The sequence below is a fragment of the Haemorhous mexicanus genome, chromosome 20, assembly GCF_027477595.1.
Source record: "Haemorhous mexicanus isolate bHaeMex1 chromosome 20, bHaeMex1.pri, whole genome shotgun sequence".
In the NCBI taxonomy this organism is placed as follows: domain Eukaryota; kingdom Metazoa; phylum Chordata; class Aves; order Passeriformes; family Fringillidae; genus Haemorhous; species Haemorhous mexicanus.
In genome coordinates, this window is record NC_082360.1 from 3,972,702 (window position 1) to 3,985,042 (window position 12,341).

The window sequence follows — 12,341 nt, forward strand, 5'->3', positions numbered from 1 at the left end:
AGCTAAATAAACAAGCAATAAAGCATTGCCAGGCCAAGAGACTGAGCTCAGAGCAGAGGGCTGAGATGAAAATGAAGGCAAAGGGCAGCTGGAGCTGTACCTCATGTGGAGCTCCTTTGAAGACACTCGCAGACTGGTAGATTGTTTCAGTCCAAAGCTTGATGTCTTCATTTTCCAACTCTTCTGCTGTCCGGTAGAGGGACTTGGGAACCAGCCCACCCTCTGGTACTTCACACTAAAACAAAAAAAACCCATTAAAAATTATCTCCTGTGACCATCCCATCATATTCTCTGCCTTCCAGCTTCAGAAACAAACATTCAGCAATATTCTGGAGAAGGGAATAATCTGAAAGTAATTTTATAGCTTGTGCATGATGCATAGGTAATTATTTTTCAAATTATCTGGGTGAGGTGTTTGCAGAACTGCAGACCAGGGGAACAGATCTTTTACATACACAACAGCCAGCACCCCAGAAAGGGACTGTGCAAAGGCTGTAATTATCATTTACACCACTTAACACTGAAGAAAGATGGGAGGCACTTCAGAATCCTGAGGGAAGTGGCAACAGTGACTAAGTCTGAAAAATAGAGCTACAGTGACCTGAAAGAACAGTGGTAGCTAAATTTAAGGATGGATAGTGGGCAGATACAAAAAGTTTACAAGCAGGTAAAAATATACTGCAGCCAGGAAAATTAACAGTTTTGAAGTTACAGCTGTCTGACAGCTCAGAACTGGAAGTGATTACACAACTTCCCTAAGTAAATTTCTGTTTTAAGAAGCCTGTAGCAATGAAGTTGACAACAGGTTCCACAGAAGTGTCTGGGGAAGTAGAAGTGTTTGGTAACTGAATTACAACAGAGAATTGAAAAGATCTCAGAGAAGTAATTTTTGTTCAAATACCCAGAAGTAAAGAAGAGAGAGAGACTGCCTGTAACTAGCAGGAAGTATTGTAGCAATTTGCTTTCTGGTAACATTCACTTTTGCTTACTTAAGCAGTGGATTTTGCCAGCTTTAAACTCCAAATTAGATAACACTGAAAGCCACTGCTGCAACAAAAACCAGCCCACTGGAGATAAACACATGCTCTACTCCAACACATCCAACTGTACTTCATTATCATTTGAGACTCTATTGGAACTGACACAGATGAATTTTCAAGAATGGTACAGAAATTAATCTAGAGAGTGCACAGGGGCTGAGAACACACCCAGTCAAAAGCATTACACGTGAAAGAAACCTTAGATTACCAGTGAGATGTTAAATGCCAGGTCCAACTGACACCCAAGGTCCAGGCAGGAAACAGCTGCATTGTCAAAGGCATGTGACAAGGGACTGAGAATTTACAGTATCCTGCAGTAAAACCACTTTTCTGGTTTGTTGGGGGTAACTGCACACTCTGTGTGGGGAGACTGGGCTGTTTGCTGAGCTCTCTTAGCAGATGTGCCACATGCTCCTTGGGCTCCTTACGGGATCAGATTTTAAGGTGACACAGACTCTCTGGATCAGCTGGTGGTGACAGCTCTTGCTCTGAGCTCTGCTACCATGTTTGCCTGAACTTTCCAGGGAACAGACTGTGGTTTTTAGCTGTTTTGATAAGGTATTTGATCAAGATATTCATCCAAGAGAAGCACTGCACTGTTCTTTTTAAAGTGGATCCAGAAAACAGCACTGAGCCTGGAATCCTACACCATAGCCCCCACCTCCAAACTACACCAGCAATCACTCTGTACTTAAAGACTTCTTTGCTTCAAGGAGAGGAAAAATAATAATTAAAAAACCCACAAGTAAGTTGCTATATGCAATAGTTTATATTCATACCATGCACTCTCCACCAAGGAAATCAGGGATAATTTCTTTATCTATGTAATCCAGCAGTCCCCCAGGACCCTGATAGTCATTTCCAGCATAAATAAGGAATTTTTTTCTGGTGTTGTCATCAATGAATGGACTAACCTACAAAGAAAGAAAAACAGAACACATCAGGCCCTCACGTTTTTCTCAAGACAATTTACATTGTTTTCAAGTCAATTTTGAAGAAATCAGTTTTGATCACACTGAGCATTACCACCCTGGTTATGCAAAGTCCACACCACAAAGAAGCCAAATTAACCAACTGTGTAATCAGGCTCTTAGGTGGTGGTTTTTAATCCACTCCAGGAATCCTATATAAAGGACATGCTCCCAAATGGCAACATTTACTGCACATGCAGCCTGATCTCTGAAGTGCTTTTATGAACTGAGAACTGAGGAACACCTTGGATTATACACATACCAGTGTCCAGAGAACTGGGAATACTCGAGGTGCTCTTAGGATAAGCAGACGACCCAAGGTCTCAGGGTAATTGGCTTCAACCACCTCGATGATTCTCAGCAAGGCCTTGACACCAGGTCTCCATAAATGCCTCATGTTCAAGCCTTCCAGATCTACCAGACAGGTCCAAGAGCTGAATTTGAGAGAGACAAAAAGAAAAATCTCAGTAACATCATAATTCTCTTTGCTTATGCAAGTGCCCAACACCCTGAAATGTGGGGACCCTCTGCATGTTTTGGTTTCTTCTGTTTTACCTCCTTGCTTTGTGCTGCCTGTAGACACTGGAGTTTAAGGGGTGTGCAGTGATCACTCTGCACACTCCCCTACAGACATTTTAAATTCCAGAGAAAAGTTCAGTTCCTATGAAGCCAAAAAAAGATCCTGTCAACAGTCAGCCAAAGATAAAAGCATTGCTTTTACTGGGAGATCATTTAAGTGACCACAATGCTGCTCTGAAGTAATTTGACATTCACAGAGCAGATTTTCTACTGCACAACAGTGCCAATACATGTCACAGCTAATTCTGTTGTCAGATCTCAGGGAAGGAAGCTTTTTCTATAGGAAGAGATATGTTCTTAATACTAACCACTGAGCTGCAGCATGTGTTTCAGTTTCTTTCCAAGTTCAGGTCTTGCCCTGGGCAGGAATTCAAAATTTACAGCTGTGCTGCACCAGCCAGCAGCCATTACATTATGCATAAGGCTTCTATGAAACACCAAACCCTTCTTTGTTTCACTTTAAATGTTTAATACACAGCCCTTTAGGATTATGGCTCCAAATGAAGATGCAGTGGGCAGCACCATTCAGCTATAAACACATGAGACCTCTCCCTTAGATTTGACCTCCTGTGGGGAGCTTGGGCAGCAAGGTCTGTGACAGAAATGATAAGCAGGCACACCCCACACCCTGGACCTTACAGATTAGGGGAAGGACACTGGAGAGAGTTCAAGAAACATGGCATATTTTCAGGGCTGGTCCTGCCTTCATTCCATGCCTTTAAATCCATTTTGCAGTTACCACTTTCACAAGTGACCCCAAGAATGACTTCAAGATGGGCTAGAAAACCACTTTTGATTGAACTTGACATGAAGTCATGCCAGGACCTGGAAAACTAGATCCCAGGTTTTACAGGAGCCTCATGACCTCACCTTGGATCAACAGCTGAGGAGCCACACATAATAAATGGAGAATGCAGACCAGAACTGAGTGCACTGAGCCTTGGAGTCATGGATAAACAAGTGACATAGAAGCCACACCTTAAACTACTAGAACTGTTACTCCTGACACTATCATGGCCTGATTTTTTTGGCAGCCTGCACCAATGCCCAGTGCCTGTAAAATCTCCCCCACAGACAGATCTGGGAATTAGGATGCAGTGCTCTGCACACACCCAGCAGTAGAAGGGAGCAGAAGAGAAACAGCCCCAACAGAACCATTATGAGCACAAGAGCAAAGCTGCTGGGGCAGGTGATGTGTGTCCCTCAGGCTTCCCCAGGCACATTCCCTCCAGTACCTCTAATTGGGGAGGCTCTTAATTAACTGCATGATTGTACCTGCATGTGAGACACAGCCTACCCTCTGCTTGTTCCACTGCCTGACATTTTCCCCCCCACATCCAATGAAAGCAGCTCATTCCCACAGAACAGACTTTACCTTATTGGCCTGCCAAATACTTTTGTATTCTCCTCACATCTCCTCAGCCCTTCCTCATTTATTGAAAGAACCTGCACAAAAAAGAGAGGGGTTTAGAAAAGACAGCCTCAAATTCAGTAGATAAGATAAAGAAATATGTCTAGATCCAAAGATTAATTGAAACTACAGGATCAAACCAACATAAACTTTCCCCCCTGCCAAAGAATTCATTAGAAACCACTACAAATACCCTTAATTACTCATAAATTGAAGTCCCCTTTGAAATCACAGAAAGTAACCTTGAAACAGAACTAGGGCAAGCAAACAAAAGTTAGTGTCTGCTTGGAAAGGCTACTAGGAGAGAAAAATAAAATCCACTCCCTGTTTTTAACAGTCACTATGGCTGCGCCTGTCATTACTAGGAGTCAAAAAAAGTTAGTTCAAACCTGAAATTCTGCCAGCTTTCTGCTTGGAAGCTGAGCAGATCCACAGTAACAGTCTGAGTGCTGACTTTAGAGAAGTACAGGCAAGCACTTTTTCTTTAAAAATACATGATTCTTATCCCTGGAGTACAGGCTTGACAAAATGCTGAGTGTGGCATTTTCCCTTCTGTACAAGAGCAGGGACTGCAGTCTGAAGCCCTGCACAAGTGCAGAGGAATCTGTGCTAATGCCCATCAGTAACCACAGGAGCTGCCAGGAACTCCACCTTTCCATCAGCCTGCAGAACACACCAGGAACAGCTTCCAGGGGCTTTCAGAGGTATTCCAAACAAAAACTGATGGAAATGTTACCCGTGACACTATCATGGCCTGATTTTCTGGCAGCCTGCACCAATGCACAGTGCCTGTACAATCTCCCCCCCAAACAGATTTGGGAGTTAGGCTGCACTGCTCTGCAGAGGAAGGGAGCAGAAGAGAAACAGCCCCAAGAGAACATTATGAGAACACCTGGGATGTGAAAAATGCGTATTTTATGAATGGCTTTTTGAAAATATTGAAATGAATACTATATGTGTTATGTTAGAAAGTTATACTGTATTAATTCTCTTAAGTAGTGTGTTAAATATAGTTGTAGGTTATAACACAGTGTTAAAATAGAAACTATGCTATGTAGGATACTTTTTTTTCCCAAAGAAAGGACTCACACTGAGATAGCAGCCACAGGATACCTAAACCTTTCAGAGAAAGAATTTATTGCTCTCTCATCAAGAGAAATGTACTTCTTCCTGCCTTGCTCGGGCAGGGAGATGCTGTTAGAATTAAGAGGAAGAAGTTGACAACGACCAGACAGAATCCTGTATTTGAATTGAATTTATGCATCATATATGAAATGTATGAATATGCAACAGGCTGTTGTTTTTAAGGGTTAACCCTCTGTTAACGTGTGTCCTTTTTTGGCTTTGTGCTGCCCAGAAAAAGGTACCCGGACGTCCGTAACACTTTGTTTCTGTTGTCTCATATTGTCCAAATTATTATTACTCTAATTGTATTGCTATTTTTATAACCATTTTATTACTATTAAACTTTCAAAATTTCAAAAGCAAGTGATTGGCATTGTTCTCATGGGGGTTTCTGACTGCAATCTGTGTTGTTTTGGGACACTCACGTAGCGCAGCAAGGCCTCCTCCCCCAGCGCTCGCACCAGGCCCTTGGTGTCCATCTGGCCCAGCCTCAGCACGTACAGCGGGCGCCCGTCTGCACAGAGACACAAACCACACAGCAGGAGACATTTGAGAGAGCTCTTCTAAAAAATTCAGACAGAAACAAACCGTAACAGTTAAACCTCCCCTGTACGAGGAAGAATCAAGAGCAGACGGCAACATAAACATCACTCTGTGCAGCCACACCAACAGATTATCTGTAAATGAGCTGCAAAATGATCATACCCTGATTCAGAAATAGCTCCCTGACCTTCATGGAAAGTTCAAAGGACTTGGAGTACATCAGTTCACTCCAGACCTTGGTATACACAATTAATGACACAGACTATTCTTAGCTTCCAGGACAGCTGAGGTACACCAATGAACTGAAGCTTTCCTGTAACTGCAGAGCTGCAAGGAAGGCTCCAAGGCTTTTATCACACATGATGCAATAGTGCTCTAGAGAGTTTACAGCAACATTTTTGGAAAAACAACTACCCTGACATCTGGGAATTAATGAAACCAAGTGTTCACCTAGAGCCTGCCCTCTGCAGAGTCTGCTGTATGGAGCCACACTCAGCTCTGCCACTGCACACTGGCACACAGCCCTGCTAATGCAGGTTAGCCTGGTGAGAACAGACCCTGCTCCAGAGATCAGCTTCAGCTGGACTTTCTGCATTAGAGCCCTGCCCATCCACAATCAGCCTGCACACTGGGGCAGCCTGACACTGGCAGGATAATTCACATTAATGTGAATTACTGTGTTGGCTGAAATTGATAATCAAAGTTTGCATTTTGGGCTTTTAGTTGTAGAAGACAGCTCCCGGCCTCCCTCTAAAGTTGTGATGCACTTGTTGGGCTTTCCTTAATCTGTTCTAATACACAGGGCTAAACAATCACCAGTTTATAAAAGGGAATATATTAGCAAACAATATAAAAAGAAGAAAAAAGATGAAGCTTTCTACATAAAAATCTCCCTCAAGTCCTGTTGTCTGTGCAGCTTCACTCCCCTCCAACAGCTGCAAGAGAGGTTATCAAGTTATCATTAAGTCCTTTGGGACACAAGGAGAGAAACTGCAAAAAACACACTATTAAAAAAAACCAACAAACAACCAAAGCTGCAGAGTCAAGGCCAGTTATTTATTTGACAAAGACACTGCCCCCATGAAAGTTCACAGTGTTTTATGTTTTATCAAGTGGACTAAAAGAAAATGTTATTTTAACATGGGCACACACTTATCTTGGAATGTACTGTTTAGCTTTTGAAACACTAAACAAAAACTGCTATTAAGCTTCATAGAAGGTCTCCCTCCCTCCCCCTCCCCCAACACAGATGCCTCCAAACCCAAACTAACAGCTCAGTAACCCTGGTCCACCCAAATGACACATGAAGGAGACTCTCAGCTGACAGTGCTCTGTTATCACTGTACAATTTATATTCCATTAGAGCTTTGTGGTTTTAAAAAGACATTAGATTGAAGCATTCCTGTCAAAATAAGAGCCATTCAAATGTATAGAAATCTGTGCTAATTGCAAGCCAAAATAATAACTTTTCTTTAGCACTGATAGCTCATTCTAGACAAGGTGCATCATTATCACTGCTGCCCTTGCTGTAGCACTAAAAGTCACACAGCATTCAGCCAGCTTAAGTTTGGCACATTTAACAAATGTAGGAGGAAAGGAGCAATACTAGAAAAGAGGGTTTAAAAAAACAACCTACCACTGTAAAGTTTTAAATTATAGAGAACTGCTCAGTTCTGAAATGGTGTTTCCATTATTGACAAAGCCATGCTTTACTTGTGGGCACGCTGCAAGAGAGATCAAAGGAACTGCAGGGGAAGGGAGGGGGCATGAAGTTCACCACAAGACTGCAGAACTTCTCAGAAGAGCATTAAACAAGCCTTTGATGCATTCTGCACCTTTCTGCTCACTGGCAGGACCCAGTTGTGTGCAATTGACAGAGGAAGTCTTTGCAAAGGACAGACAAGGAACGGGCTGAAAGGGAGAACTTATTAACAGGTCTTTTTCCCTATAATCTTTACAAGCACATTCTCATTTTCCATTTTCTCACTTTGAGGTCTGTCAAACTCAGAGCAGCAGGGAAGAGCCATTCAAGCTCTGTGATTAAACTTCTGCTGTGTCCTCCCTGTCTCCTGGCCACCACTGCTGACAGCATCCTGCCCTGTTTCATATGCTGCTTGGAAAAGGAAGAGCTGAGCAGAAACAATGGTGCCTGGTGGGAAAAGACTCAATCAAGAGCCCAGATCGCTCACAGTAAGAGATCATTTCCTTATCTGAAGAGCCCAGCTTGCCTCAAGGCACAAATTCCAACGTGTTTCATTTCTATGTATGTATTAGCAATGAGATCAGTGCATGATAAAGCAGAGGGACAGGGGAGTGTGGCAGGCTGTGGCTCACAGCACAAAGGGAATTCAGCCAAAGCTGCTTCTCTTCTTAAACAAACCTGCTCTATTTGATGTTTTTGCAACATTCCACTTCTCATCATTAAGCTGATTGTAATACCAAATAAATATTCATTTATGCCATCAGCAGACTATGCAACATCGGAAATAAATTGATTACGAAGATATACTTATTTACAAACACCTTTTAATCACTGAAAGAGCACACTCAGCAGTTGCCTAACACCCTTCTAAGTATCTCAGAGCACTAGAGAAGTGCAATTAATCACTTTTTTTAAGCTCCTGGCAAAGCAGATTTAAGTATGTCAGTATTAGTCAGAAAGACCCCGATCCAGGACTCTGCCTCCAGCAGCTAAGGGCTGGCAAGGCACTGGAACAGGCTACCCAAAGAAGCTCTGGATGCCCCTGAAATGTTGAAGGCCAGGTTGGACAGGGCTCTGAGCAACCTGGTCTAGTGGAAGGTGTCCCTGTCCATGGAGGGAGATGGAACAATATTATTCTAAATTCCCTTTCAACTCAAAACATTCTATCAATTTAAATGTCTCTAGAAGTTCTAACCAGCCACCTCTAGTTAACAGAGGGACAGCTATCACCTTTGATTCAAAAGGTAAAAAGGCTGTTCAATACATATTTTGTACTGAAACCATACCTTTGTCATGGTGATGCCAGCCTCCTGCATAGTAATCCTGGAGCACTTGGGGAGGATTCCAGGTGTCCAGAATATAATCCACCTGGTGCTGCTTACGCCACGTCAGTGACTGGCAAAGGATCTCTCTTGCTTTGTCAATGTTGAAGTCCCGGGCACGCAGGAATCTTAAAATGTGCTCATCCTTTGGGATCTATTAACAAAGCCAAACCAAATTTTGCATTCAAGGTTTGAAACAAGAACAGAAATCCAAACAATAGAAACAAGAAAACGTGCAGCCCCGCACCAGTGCGTGAGGATGGTGTGTAACACTGGGAGTTACTCAAAAAAATCAGCCTTTGTTTGAAACAAAATCAGGAGCCCTGTCAGGCAGCTACCTTCAGAAGGGATATAAAAATTTCATGAACTCTAATGTAATCATTTCCACCTGCATGGCCATACCAAGCCAGTCCAATTTAAATAAATCAGGACAGAACACAGACTGTGTTTTATTGTTAAGTTAGAGGAAGCTGAGACACACGCAAATCACAAGGCACTGGAAAAACCCCAACCTTGCTATCAGTGCTCCACTCCTACCACTTTTTCAGTATTTAAGACTATGATGTTTGGCCAAAACAAACAAATATAAAAATAAGGTCATTGTAGAAACCAGGAAGACTTATAAAACTGATGCTATTCCCTGGGGCAGTTTAACTGACAGTCTGATAGGCTTTCAAGCTAATTATTGAAGCACTGCAGCTGCAAAGTCAGCTGGACAGTCACAATGAACTCCTCCTATTGCCACTGCTTAAATGTAGGTTTTGATCATGGAGAGCAACTTAGCAGAAAGAGTCAGCCCCAGGGGGTGTGGCAGGGCATTTCCTCAGGCCCACCTTGTGTGTCACTCTCTCTGAGCCAGGGGACACCCCCAGGAACTCACCTTGCCTTTGTGCGTCTCCTGGAGCCACTGCCGCAGGCGGATGAGGCAGCTCTCCTGCATTGGGGTCAGGTCCCCCAGGTACCTCTTGATGTAGTCTGCATCCAACTTATCTAAAAAGAGATTACAGGTGATCAGAGTGCTCCTGACCTGACCAAGCACCACGTGATCTGATGTGCTGCTGTCTCAAAGTGGCTGCTGTGATCTGATGTGCTGCTGTCTCAAAGTGGCTCCTGTGTTCGGCACAGTCAGAACTGAATAAGGTTCCTTTGAATCAATGAAAAGATGAGCAAGGCAACACACACAGTCATCTTCAGGAAGAAGATAAAATTCTCCTTCTGAAGCTAAGGAAGGAGCAAAAGCAGGCAGTTAAAAGCATTCTGCCAGTCTACTCAGATTCATCAATGTGAATCTGAGCTCCACAGCACCATTGGGCTTGCTGCTTCTAGAAATACTTAGAGAAGTTTTGATCTCCCAGTGCAAGAATTTTCAGGAAGTTCCCAGAAGACTATCTAGGGAAGTTTTAGCTGTTTCCTCCCCATCACTCCTATAGTTACAACCACCCCTGAATTTCAGGATAAGAGCAGAATGTTCCTTTGCAACCCAATGAACACCAAATAGTTTTTCTGCTCATACCTGATCTCTACTCACGAGCTCAGGCTGTAACAGTTGCCTGAGCTCTGCCATGTGTCACTGCTTGGTGAGCCCACACTTGAACACTGCCTGTCCCCAACTCAGGAGCCAAGTGGAGCTCCTCAGCTGCCCAGATGTGCCCAGTGCTGAGGGCCTCTCCAGCACAAAGCTTCCCAGTAAAACACATCAGACCCCCCATACCATCAGGTGTTCCTGCAGTGGGCTCCGAGGGGCTGCTGGAGGTGTTGAGGATCTCCTTGTTGCTCAAGCCCTCCTTTGTGGCAGACTCTGGGATATTAACGGCAGGTGACACTGGTCTCCTTGGGTGGCATGTGCTGCTCTCTGATTTACATGCAACAGGAGGAGTCCAGCGAGGGACAAAGGTTATTCCTTCTTCCTCCAGCTGCTTCAGGTAGTACTCTATTATTTCTTTTCCCTTCAAAACAGAAAATTTACTTCAGCTGCTGAAAAACCCACACATTTAGACACAGAAAGGATTAGGCTGAAAATTAAGTGATCAGACCTCTAAAGATTTCACTTGAAACAGCCCTACACAGACACAGTGCCCCATGCCCTTAGCAAAGCAGTTCAGGTTTCTGAGCAGAGCAGTCTGTTACTTAGCAGCAGCCTCACTGTCTTTTGGTGACTTGGAGCCAGGCACATCCTTCCCAACTGCAGGCTCACCTTTTTAATATTGCTGGTGTATTGCTTCATGGCAATCTTTTCCACTGTGCTTTCAAAACCAAAAAAAGATTTGATATCCAGACTTGCTGACTGTTCAAAACAGGTCCAGTCTTCATTGTCAGGATGAACCTGCAAGTCAGAAGATCATACAGCTCACTTATCCATTTAGGGTTTTTTTCTCCCTCACAATATTTGAAATGTTTCTTGTTTTACAGGTTCACACAGTCAAAAACATTCGAGAGGAATTTGTTTAACTTGCTTCACAGTTGGGAAGAGGCAACACCAAAGGACAAAAAGCTGAGAAGCTTTTGGTCCCACAGCCCTTTTTTTTTGGGTCTTAACAAGGAAGGGGAGGGTGGAGAAACACAAGTGCACCAGCCAAGAGCCAGAGGAATGCACATTTCTACAGTCCCTCGGTCTAGATAAGGGCTGGGACTGCAGGGTGTGTGTGGAACAGGGTAAAAGCCTGCACAGGGAACTCTGCTGTGGCTGATAGCCCAGGGCCAGCTCAGCCAGGCTGAGCCCTGCAGCAAGAGCAGGGGCAGCACTCCCAGCGTGTTTCCAAGGAACAGCCAAAACACTGTTCTCACACTGACCTAGGAGGTATTTCAGCATTCTGAAGAATGAAAACTGTTTTAATTTGCTCTCCCATGATAATGGCACAGACAGAAGGGCACACTCCTCACTCAGCTAACACCTTCCCTCTTAGCTTATCTCTTGCTTTACTGACATGATCCTGAAATAGACTTTCAGCTGGACTCAATTTTAAAGGGCTTTTCCAACCTAAACAATTCTATGACCAATGCTGATGCTGTTACAAAAAAGCTGTTCTTTAAACTCTCTTCAGCTGAAATAGATTTGTTCAAGCAATTTCTAGGCTGGGCTCTGAAACTGTCATAAAAACATCACAAAAGGCTGGATTTCTGAGCATGTAGCTGGCCTGATGCCTTAGGGTTCCCTTCCCCCTCAAAACATGCTAAATTTGGCTAAGAACAGGATCAACACTTTATGAAAAGACAACTGCAGAAAAAAAAACCTTTTACCTCCATTTTTGGTTTCTGCATTAGGGAATGGGAGCTACAAGAACAGCTTGTACAGCCTCAGTAAGTACAATTCATAGTAACATAATTTAAGAATCTTCCTGTATTTTCATAAATTCAATTATAAGTTACTATTAATAAAAATGAACTTTAAGAAATTATTTATTCTTCCATTAAAAACCTGTTTTTGTATTTACCTAATTTCTCGATTGAGTAGAGCAAATGGGCATAGAGAAGTGCTGTGTTTTGTACATATTTACCACATGCACTTTTCTGTACAGCATTTCCCCTGTTTAAACAGAGCTTTCACATAAAAAATGCAGGTAAGTGGAAGAGCATTCTTAAATTTACACTGGAAGTTACAGCAGAAATAATTATAAAAATATTAGATAATAGTGTCAAGTGGGTTTGGCA

The 12,341-nt window shown here is 43.1% G+C and overlaps 1 protein-coding gene across 1 annotated transcript in view; it reads right to left on the reverse strand.

Annotated features, from left to right (window-relative positions):
- SEC14L1 (SEC14 like lipid binding 1) overlaps positions 1–12,341 on the reverse strand; it is a 44,241-nt gene that overhangs the window by 4,826 nt on the left and 27,074 nt on the right. The window contains exons 5-13 of the mRNA XM_059864716.1: positions 10,888–11,016; positions 10,405–10,639; positions 9,574–9,683; positions 8,658–8,847; positions 5,552–5,640; positions 3,966–4,036; positions 2,274–2,445; positions 1,820–1,954; positions 101–235 (exon numbers count right to left, since the gene is read on the reverse strand). Of these exons, the coding sequence (XP_059720699.1) occupies positions 101–235; positions 1,820–1,954; positions 2,274–2,445; positions 3,966–4,036; positions 5,552–5,640; positions 8,658–8,847; positions 9,574–9,683; positions 10,405–10,639; positions 10,888–11,016 (1,266 nt within the window). The remainder of the gene's footprint in view (positions 1–100; positions 236–1,819; positions 1,955–2,273; positions 2,446–3,965; positions 4,037–5,551; positions 5,641–8,657; positions 8,848–9,573; positions 9,684–10,404; positions 10,640–10,887; positions 11,017–12,341) is intronic.